General features: G+C 45.2%; 1 protein-coding gene across 3 annotated transcripts in view; it reads left to right on the forward strand.

Moving 5' to 3' along the window:
* The window catches only part of LOC146186575 (DDB1- and CUL4-associated factor 8), a 56,122-nt gene extending 44,944 nt beyond the window's left edge, over positions 1 to 11,178 (forward strand). For 2 of the 3 annotated variants that reach the window (XM_084607287.1, XM_084607288.1), the window contains exons 13-14: positions 6,344 to 6,463; positions 10,460 to 11,178. In XM_084607287.1, the coding sequence (XP_084463413.1) occupies positions 6,344 to 6,463; positions 10,460 to 10,567 (228 nt within the window). In that variant the 3' untranslated portion in view covers positions 10,568 to 11,178. Of the gene's footprint in view, positions 1 to 6,343; positions 6,464 to 10,428 lie in introns of all 3 variants that reach the window. The other variant, XM_084607289.1, reaches the window with a different exon arrangement.
* Positions 11,179 to 11,398: the final 220 nt, after the last annotated feature.

Raw genomic sequence — 11,398 nt, forward strand, 5'->3', positions numbered from 1 at the left:
CGCTTGCAGCTCTGTCGCGCGTCGGCATGTGCCCAACGCAGCAACCGTGGCGCTGTTGCGAACTTATAGAGCAAGTTCTACCCGTTCCACAACGTCACCATGCACATCACCAGGCAGCGAAATGACACAACTTGAAGAAAAGTCTTAGGGTCGCTTGCATGTTCAGCGATGCACATGGTCGATATAGCTCGTCTCAGCGTGGCGTGACCAACCTCAAAGGACTCATGTATCCTTCGCTAGGTGCTATCGGAGTACAGGCGGTGAGGATCCATCGCGCTCTTAGCAATCCAAGCTGTGTAGCGCCCGCACAGGCAGCAATACCAGCATGCCCTTATGTGTGCCGCGGCCGCGCTGCTCGGCTTCCAGAGCCCATCAAATACTAGTCGACAAAAATCGAAAGAAAAAGGATCCTACTGCTTTCTTAAAGCTCCCTTCTGCTGACTAGGCTCCCCACTGCACTGATGCACTTAAAACGGTCACTACTCAAAGAAGCCGGGTAAGCCGGCCCTTCTCTGAGGCTACGAGCTATCGCAACGAACTGGCTAATGGGCGCGGCAGAAAGGATAGTAATTACACTTCTCATGCCATCAACGTGCGTGCATAAAAGTGCATACGCTACAACGTTTCCCGTTCTCCCGTAGAGCATGGGAAGTCAAAACACTACGAGAGAATGCCCGTCACCCCAGCATCTGGGCGTCGCCTTGCTGCAGAGTGGTGGAGTCGTGTGACCTGCTGTCGCAGAAAATTACCAAGATCACAGTAGCTAGCGTCAACTCCTGAGCTCTCGCGGCAATAAAAGGTTATGGTGGTTTGGCTTTCTTGCCGTTGTGCAGTCACCACTGCAGTATTAGAAGAGACTGAGAAGTCAGCCTCAGCCTTGCTCACTGCCATGGCTAGCCTTTGTGTCGGTAGTCGAATACGCACAGACACTCAATTTGTCGCACCTCTGGCCCCACGTTGACCGCCGAGAATATGGGGGTTATTTTCGCAAGAATGCGCCACGGGGGGGCTAGAGGCTACAGTCGCCTTTAGCCCCGACGTGCAGCCCTAACAGACAGAGCTCTGACCCCCAACCCGCGGTGCGAGAAGTCGCTACTGCGGCGGGTTCGAGCCAGAGGGGGCAAACACCGAGTTACGTACTCAAACAGTGTTTATTATGCTCGAGTACACGGCAAAAGACACTCGAGAACAACCGCCGTAGCGAGCGAACGCCGCGTACGGGGGTGAAATAAAAGCCACATAATGGGGAAGCACGCGCAAGGAGGTGAGAGGAAGAGTCTGCTCACCTGGCGTGGCTTCATGCTCACATCCCGTTGCGGTAAGTGCGTACGGTGAGTGGGCGATTCTCGGTGACAGTGGTGGTCTCCCCGGTGGAAATCAAGAACCGCGCGCGTGCGCGCTCAACCACCGAAGGGCCTTGAGTCAGTTGCTACAGACGCGCTTCTCGGCTCGGAATGGGAGAGGAGGTCTCCAGGTTACGCCGGGAGGAAAGAGGGAAGGCAGCGTCGCCGCGGGAGACTCTGAGGTGGTGGGGGGTGGCCAGCATGCCCTCTCCTCCGGGAAACTCCTTAACGTGCACATAATCACGCGTGCTAACTACGCGCGGTCATTATAATGGAGGCAAGGGATTGTGAATCCCCACAAACTTTCTTCTATAAGGTCTGGAGGTATACATGTGGCATATTAAAAGGGTGCCCTAGAATGCTAGTGGGGCTGCTTGTAACTAACTCGTTCTCTTTGTGTGAGAATTGGTGGCGCACTTCTACGGTACTGGCATGTACACAACTAGGGATTTCAAGTATAGATAAATGCTCCTCCTGCGCTTGGTACCGGCTCGTTTTCATCATTGAAAATCTCCACCATTCCACGTGGCATTGGAAGTGGCTGCCGCTACTTCCCAGGAAACTTTTGTTTTGTCTGAAGTCCTTCAGCTACTGCTGTTCGATTTTTCCGAGCCCGGTGAATGGCCTGGGTGACAAGAGGACGCTGAGAATAGAATTGTCTGTATGCCTCTAGAAGGGACCCGATAAGAAGTTGGTCTCAAGTAATAAGGGCTCTTATCTACTGCATAAGAAGGAAGTCTCGGGAGAGTCTGAAGAGATTCAACCTTCCCGAAAACGAAATCAAGAACTGCACACTAAGTAAAGTCACTTTATTTAGTTTGTCCGCTCGAAGAATGCTTTTTACAAGGGTGCCCATTTCAGCCAGGTGAACCAGGATGAAGGGCAGACGATTAATGCGTATAGTAAAACCTCGGAAATTTGAAGTTGGTTAATTTGAGATCCCATATGATTTGACGAATTTCCGCAGTTGCATAATTCCTAATTAAAATTTGACCAGATAATTCGGAGTAGTGGCCTGCACCAGCCTAGGTACTTCGAAGATTTCGGTGTAGGAATGCCTGCTCCCAGTTTTGCTGCAAACCAATGTGGTGACGACCCTTCGGAGCCACAAAGTGCTGCTGCAAAGTGATTCCGACGATTGATATGGCCTGAGCATCACAACCCCTGAATTCCCATCACAAAAAACCCATCTATAGTATGGCTTCAAACCACAGAAGCATGCGCTCTCAGTGGAGAAAACCTGTTTCAGTGAGTGGTTCGGGAAGCAGCAAGGGCACAGTGAGAGCAGATGCTATTAGTAAGATGCGAAGTAAGGCAGCTAAAGCCCTTGGCCCAGCATCTTTTATGCTTTGTCAACACAAACCACTTTGGGAGTTCAATGGTTAGGGCACTTGGCTAGTTACCAACCTGGAGTGCACATGTTTGAACCCAGCCACATGGCCGCATTTTGGCGGAGGCAAAATGCAAAAGGCATCTCTTTGCTGTAAAATTTCAGTGCTCAGAAAAGATCCCCAGGTGCTCTAATTTAATTCGGAGCTCTCCAGTGCGGCGTCTCTCATAGCTCAAGTTGCTTCAGGATTCTAAATCTCGCATACCACTTTGTCGATAGTATCACCACCCTGGAGGCAAGTGGCGATGTAAACTGAAAATGTGTGCAAAGTGCACTAGTGCACTTTCGCAGTGCACTTTCGCAGTGCACTAGACCACTGCGAAAACGTGCATGAGCACACTGGATCCTCATGTGGCTGAGGTCAAAGCCAAAAAAAGCTACCTTTTCCTTAATGCAGTCAACACAGTTTTGAAAAGCCTATTTGCCAACATCACAGTAAATGGTTGTCAATTCCAGGCCAACATTGCCTCCGAAAATGACTTCACAGTTGTTGGAGATGATTTTCACAGGAAGCCTAAATACCTCATGCCTTCTAAAGACCTCAAAGGAAGCCTAGATGTCTTGAGCGAATTCTGTGCAACTGTGGTGTGCGAAGGGAAATTGTCTCATCCTGCTCTACTGAGACGTGTTAGATGTAGTGCTGGGCATTATGCTCTTTCTGATTATAATCACTCAGCAAAATTACTGCAGAGAAATATTTCTGGGCATCTTTGACATCCTATGACGTATGCCTGGCTAGTACAACATGTAGCGCACAGCTACGCTGTAAAATGGAGGCGCTAAAATCGTCGTTCCCAGCCGGCTAAAGAAGAAAATAAAGTTGAACGGTGCGTGCACGTAAATTTCTTGTAAATTGTCTACAGGGGTGACTCCAGTCTAGGAGATGACCGACCCCAGCAACCTACCGCCCTTAGACGACCCTCTGCCTGACGCTACCGGTGCACACACGGAGTCGCAGCGAAGCACCAGAACAGAGCGATCAGCGTGGCAGGCTTCTCGAACCGAACAGTTCGTGCAGTGCGCGCGCACCGTGCACGCATCGTTCAATTTTATACTAGAGAGTTTTAGCTTACCGTGATCCGCGATCCGCTACCGTGATCCGCCACCGCGCGTTCCACTGTGCATGCCCAGACCCCCCTTGACGCCAATAGATGGCGCCACATACTGGATGTCGGCACACAGACCTGCCGCGTCGGGACCAATCAGCTTGAGCTCCCCGCTCACCGCGGTAGAAAGTCACGGGGGCGGATCGCGGATCGCGGTAAGCTAAATCTCTCTATTCTTCTTTCACCAGCTGGGAACGCTGATCTTAGTGCCTCCGCTTTACAGCATCGCTGTGCGCTACAAAAATTTCCCTCAAAGATGGAGGCCAGCCTTTTGTTGCCTTCACACTTCACAGCCCTCCATTTCTCCTTGAAGCTGGTAACTGAGAAGAACTTAAGTGTCGTGAAGCTGGGGGCGTCATTAGAAAAGTGGTTGGTCCCACGTTTCGTGCGGGCCAGTTGTTCTTGTGCAAAAGCCATCAGCAGACATGCAGAGAGGACTGTTTGTTCTACCAACAGTAGAAGAGGCTTTGGCATACATTGGAAAAGCCAGGTGTTTTTCCAAGCTTGAGGCTAGCTCTGGTGTCCTTAGATAAAGCTAAGCCCTGACTACCAAGAATTTAATGCATTTTACAACTCTTTTTGTAAGGTAGCTCTGGTGTCCTTAGATAAAGCTAAGCCCTGACTACCAAGAATTTAATGCATTTTACAACTCTTTTTGTAAGGCACTGTTACGGTCACTTCCCTTCGATAGTCTACCTGCAAAGTTTTTCAGAAGAGCGCAGAATACTTCTGTGTCAAGCCTGATGTCATGCATGAACCTGTGGAGCAGAATTCCTTCGCTTTTGAAAACGAAGAGGAAGCATACGGGCGGGAGAGGCAATATGAATGGCACTTGCTACGAACTGGCTTCCCCGATGGTCTACCTGCAAAGTTTTTCAGAAGATGTCTGAAATTCTAGAAGGCCTTCCTGGAGCTTAGAACATGGTGGGTAATGGTCTTATGTTTTGTAAAGTGGGGCAGGAACGGGAGAAGCGGCTGAAAGCCATTTGGCGGGAGGTTACGGACGCTGGTGTGAAACAAGAACAAATGCCGCTCAGGCGTGATGAAGATATTGTTTTCGGGTGTCCTACTCATTGAAAGCGACAATCATCCATTGCAGTTACTACCCATATCTGGTGTGTTGACCTTTCCACCATATCAGGTTCGGTGCTACTCTTTTTGCCCTGGTGAAGACTATTCTTGCAATACTAGTGGAAGCTCCAGTAAATTGATGGTGGCTTATGACTCCGGAATTCATGGTCCATGTTGACTGTAATAGAATGAGTCATGTTTTCTTTGTCCGGCGAACTCTCCAATATGCTGGAACTCTAGTAGCCACGCATCATCTCCGTGTGACAGTACTTTCAAAGGTCATGTCTTTGTGTGCTTTCATCGCCTTTCTTCAGCCTCCATTGGTTTTTCCTGTCCTTTGTCCACACATCTTGGTCAGTAGACTGCGGGTTCAGCTTTTCTGGAAGTATCTGCAGATGGCTGCGCCTTCCCATCAAGAGCTCAGCGGGGCTGAAACCGTTGTGTTGAGGCATAGTATGTGGTAGCTGAGCAAAGACGGGTATGACGAGGCCATGACAAACTTACACCACATTGTGTTGCTGAAAAACATGAGTAATTCACTCGTCGAAAATAATAATTGCCACCCAGAATAACTGCGTTCTGAAATGAACACTGAAAAAAAGTTACCAAATTTTCAAAGCGCACAGTCAACTGGTTACACTTCAGCTCTCTTTCAAACATTTCAATACTGGTGATGGTTTTAGTGCTGCCATGGAGGAGAGGGACAGTGGCAAAAATTTCAGGGACGATAACAATCAGACTGAAGAGGGAGCTGATGTGATAACTCTGCTGGAGAAGAAGCACTCCAATGGATGCGTTGAGCACTTTATATGGCATATAGACTCTGATTGTCATTGAAGGGCATGCAGAGTCATGACAATAACATTTCACTAAATGTTTGCAGTACTGCTTGTAGTGCACTTCTCTCTGGGACATGCTAAGTAAATTACTCACTATCCGGCTGTACTATATATATAAATGATTGCAAGTCGACTCCCAAAATCGGATGGCCCCCCCAAAAAAAGAAGACATTAACAGTGCCATGCTTTGGGTTCGATTGTGGGTTGACTGCCACCCCCACTACATATATTTGAAGTTTTAAAAGCAGGTTGGCTTCCAATCATGTTAATATGGCACATCCAGGCAACAAAGAAGTTCAAATATTTCACACATTCTGCATTCCAATGCTGTTGTTGGCACTTGTATAAAATGATGTTCCTTTTGTGATCTCTGGAATTCACTAATGGTTGCCATGACCATGTATTGCAGCAACTTCTTCCACTCCAAGTGGTGTAAAACTTCGGCACATATACATTCTTCCAGGTTTCGCTGTGTTGACTGAATGCTGTGACTGCTTTGTTGTAAGGTTTTTGTTGTATTCTTTCATGAAAAAAATAAAAAAAGAACGCTTTAATTTTCGGTGTTGCGAATGTCCCTCTTCTGTTCATTTGCAGAGAGTTTGCAAAAACATGAAAGAGCGGGAAGAAGAAAGGAAACGTGAGGGACATGAAGCCATTGACAGCCAAATGTTGTGGTACCTCATGCAGCAGCTTCATCGATCAGCCCAGAATCGAGTAAGGCTTTCTCATATGCTGGGAACGAATCTATTTGAACAACGCTGCCTTGCAGCTCGTTTGCATTGTGTTGGCACTGGCACTTGGATGATTTATATTCCCATTCATTTTGCACGGGCTTTGTGCAATTGCTTTTTTCTAACGGCGGCAAAAATTGTTTTTATTTTTTTACTTGCACCCATAACCAAGATTTTGCTTTCTGTAATGCCTCCAGGTTACTGCCCTCATGCAATTCTGTATCTGTGGAGAGGTTCTGATTGGCGTCACTCTTTTCATCTGCATGTACTGGAAGATTCCTGCATCATTCCCAATGCTGTTCTATTTTCCGTTTCTATCGCTGTTCCTAAAGGCTCCCCACTCAAGAATTAGGAGTTAACTAGCCACCCTTGCAGCTTATTAAAATACAAGGTAGTTTCAGGTACTCTGTAAAAAATTAGAAATTAAAAAACTGCGTCAAGGAAAGCACTCACATTCCGACTGCAGTAGGTGTAGACGCATGCAATTGCAGTTAGTAACTTCTTTACTAGCTTTTTGTTAATTACATGCCACTGCAATTAAATAGCTGTTGTGCATTCACATCATACTATAGCTTACATACAAAGCATTGAATAAAACAAATTATGTAATCTTAAACCTTGCTTTTTGTAATATTTTGCTCTTGTTTTAGAGATATATTCTTTTTTTAAAGCAATGACTCGCATGGTTATATAGACCCATGTGCGTGCATGTATGGACTAGCAGCACAGGTGCGATAAGGATTCTAACACACACTGAGAGGTCATTTCATTTCTCTTGTAGTAGTTAGCAGGACTGATGTTCGTGATACAATACAAGAAGTTGCTACTAAGATAGTTCCAAAGCAAAGAAATGCAAGAAAGCAAACTGGTTATCTGAAGAGGCTTTGCAAATAGCTGAGGAAAGGAGGATGGCAATAGTTATGGGGGAAAGAGAAAGATACAAGGTTCTCAATGCGGATTTTCAGAAAATAGCAAGGAGAGATAAGAATGCCTTCCTGAACATACAGTGCCAAGCAGTTGAGGACAACAGCCAATTAAGGAACACAAGAGCTCTGTATAAGACAATCAAAGATATTAAAGGAAGCTTCTGTGCTAAGCTGGGCGTGATAAAGGACAAATGAGGCAAGGACCTCACTGAAGCCTCAGAGATAAAGAAGAGGTGTCAGGAATACACAGAACTGTACAAGAAGGACCCGAATGCGCAAACCCAACATAAGACGGTTGTGATTACTGATCTCGAGCCAGGCATCCTGAAGAGTGAAGTTGAATGGGCCTTAGCCAGCCTTGCTAAGAACAAAGCTAGCGGAGTTGATGGCATTCCAGCTGAGTTGCTTCAAAACCTCAACCATGACGCTAATAACATTCTGCATACATTATGTCAGAAGATTTGGACAACCCTGCAGTAGCCACAGGATTGGAGGAGGTCAGTTTACATCCTAATTCCAAAGAAAGGCAGTGCCAAAGATTGTTCCAACTACCGCACGATCGCGCTTATTTCGCATGCTAGCAAGGTGATGTTGAAAATCCTCCAAGGTAGGCTGCAGCAGTATGTGGATCGGGAGCTCCCGGACGTGCAAGCTGGGTTTCGCAAGGGCAGAGGAACTAGAGACCAAATTGCCAACCTTCGCTGGATCATGGAAAAAGCAAGAGAGTTCCAGAAACCCATCTACTTCTACTTTATTGATTATGCGAAAGCGTTTGACTGCGTAGATCACAGCAGATTGTGGCAAGCTCTCCAAGAGATGGGAGTTCCAATTCACCTCATCTGTCTCCTCAGGAACCTGTATGAAGGGCAAGAGGCCACAGTCAGAACTGGGCATGGTCTTACTGATTGGTTTCCGATTAAGAAAGGAGTGAGGCAAGGCTGCATACTGTCGCCCTGCCTATTTAACCTATATGCAGAGTGTATCATGAGGAAGGCCGGCCTGGACGAGTCTTCAGCTGGAGTGAAGATTGCTAGAAAACGTATCAACAACCTTAGATATGCGGATGGTACCAATTTAATGGCAGAAAGTGAAGTGGAACTCAAGAGTCTTCTGATGCGCGTACAAGAAGAGAGTGAGAAGTTTGGGCTTAAACTGAACTTTAAAAAGACAAAGATCATGGCGTCTTGCCCTATCAAGTCCTGGAGCATCAATGGACAACAAGTGGAAGCTGTGACAGATTTTCTCTTCTTGGGCTCCAAGATTTAGGAGGCGCCTGCTTCTGGGAAAGAGAGCAATGGTTAGCCTTGACCGCCTAGTAAAAAGCAGAGACATTAGTCTGCCAACCAAGATCCGTATAACTCGTGCTATGGTCTTTCCAGTTGTGATGTATGGATGCGAGAGCTGGACTGTGAAAAAGGCTGACCGCCGAAGAATTGACGCGTTTGAATTGTGGTGCTGGCGAAGACTCTTGAGAGTTCCATGGACTGCCAGAAGATCAAATCAGTCGATATTGTCGACCATAAACTCTGACTGCTCATTGGAGAGTCAAATTCTAAAGTTAAAGCTCAGCTACTTTGGTCATCTGATGAGAAGAGAGGAGTCGCTGGAGAAAGATTTGATGTTGGGAAAGGTTGAGGGTCGCCGGAGAAGGGGTAGGCAGCGAACACGATGTTTAGATGGCATCCTCGAGGCACTGCAGATGAAGTTACTATGTGATGTTAGGAAGATAGTGAGAGACCGGAAAGCGTGGCGTGACATGGTCCATATGGTCACGAAGAGTCTGACACGACTAAACAACTGAACTGAACTGAGTTAGCAGTAAAATCTGATCAGTGGTCACATCAGCTAACCTCAACTATCTTGTTTCAATATTTGCCATTCATTGAAATTTACAAGGAGTTCTTGGGCAGCTTTTTTGTTATTGATCATAGAAGTAAAATGTTATTGTGAGACTGGGGTTGCTTCTAGCACATGAAAGTAATTGCGACTGAGATGTTAAGGGGGGGACATGGGTCTTAAAACTAACTTTGTTATTTACTGCCCAAATGTGATGAAACCTCATAGAATTGATCAGTTCTTTCTCCTGACGTCAGATATGCAAAAATTTCTCTCCTAGGGCGATTAGTTCTAAAGGTATTAGAGAATTATTGCTATTGTCTGCTCAAACAATAAAGGAAAAATGCTCATTAGAAATTAATTTTTAATATGCAGGTATATACCATAAAGTATAAGGAATGCAATGTTGCAAGCACATTTTTTATTTTCACTTGTAAAACTTATATCTTATCTTGAAATCCTTTCACAGTTGCCATGCCTGTGAGTGCAAAGTTCAGTTGGCTGCTAAATCTCTATTATTAGCTCAATTTAAAAACTGCTTCCAACATTGCATTCCTTACGCTTTATAGTATCTATCTGTTTATTAAAAATTAATTGAGCAGACAATAGCAATAATTCTCTAATACCTTTAGAACTATGCCCTAGAAGAGAAATTTTTGCACATTTGAAATCAGTAGAAAAAACTGAGCAATTCTGTGAGATTTCATAAAATTGGGTAATAAATAACAAAACCAATTTTAAGACCCATGTCCCCTCTTAAGTGAAAGGGGGGGGGGGGGGGGAGAGAACTTGTGCTTAAGGAGAAAAGGAAATGTCGCGTTGCATTAACAAGTGTCCACAGGGCATCTGTACTCTGCTCAAGTGTGCTGTTGGGACATCATTTAGATAAATGGAATAAACATGTTATCAGTGCACACTACTCTGTTACCTTGCTTTGTGCTATCCTTAGCTTATGGGAATGCCTTTTTTGTTTATTGTTTTACCATGGTACAAACTTATTTTAGTAAATTAAAATTACATCTGGTGGGCAATAGACCTTAACTTGACACCATGTTACATTGCCAATTAATTTACAGGGTATATAGGTTGTTGCGCAGTGGTTTTTTGTGTGCCGTCAAGATTTCTTTGGAGGGAATTTTCTCATGCCTAGGCAGTTACACTCTTGTACTTACCATTTCTCTTTCAGCATCATAACATTCTCTTTTTGAACATTTAAGGCGCGTGGTGACAGAGGTGGCGCCGCCGACAGCAGCACCGACAGTGACAACAGCGACGATGACGATGACATGGACACTCAGCACTCTGTGCAGTGTGTGCAGTCGTGATGTGTGTGAGCGGCATGTGGGGGGACGTGCTGTCCCAAGCCATTACAGATGAAGATTGTTTTCATGTGATGAAAAAGAAAAAGACTGTGTGCAATGAACACTACCAGAGGCGCTTCGGCTGCTTTGTCATCAATTAAAACACACAGAAGGCTGCGTGATCCTTTGTGCATAGACAAAATGATTCTTGCATCAAAGGATTGCACAGCTGTCCCTTTTTTCTTTTTTTTGTACTAGTGTAGAAACACTGCACAAAATGTGAATACTTATATATCGTCTCTGTACAAATGTAACGACTCAGATTCGAATTATGTATGCTATGCGTCCTTTCTCTGCCTCATTTACAGTTTATGAATGTGTGTGTGATGTTTCTTTTTGATTAGATTTGCAAAGGAGGCGCAAGTTTTATTACAGCCAGTACTGAAACAAAAACAGAAGGCAGTTGCTGCATTAATATACTGGGCATACATACGACTGGTTTAGAAACAGTGTAACTGACAAAAAGAAAGAAAAAGAAACGATGTTATCAGTTTTGGAGAGTACATGAAGTGCAGTATTTTGCTGTAAAGGAGTGTTAGTTGAATAAAGTGATACTTGAGGTTGTTGCAGATTCAGTTTTGGCTGTTTGTGTTCTTTTTCACTTTGTATTTTTTCTTTCCATTTCTTCTGTTCACACGGGCTCATATTGATCGCTTACCAGACATTAGTGGCAAGCAAATTCGTGCATGGCTTTCCAGTTTCTTTCTGCAGTGCACTCCTTTTACTTTTTTTTTATTATTTTCATTCTGTTAGTACTATTAACATTGCAATACAGTTTCATTATTTGAGACCGTA

The sequence above is a fragment of the Amblyomma maculatum genome, chromosome 6, assembly GCF_055883805.1.
Source record: "Amblyomma maculatum isolate TAMU_Amacu chromosome 6, ASM5588380v1, whole genome shotgun sequence".
NCBI lineage: Eukaryota > Metazoa > Arthropoda > Arachnida > Ixodida > Ixodidae > Amblyomma > Amblyomma maculatum.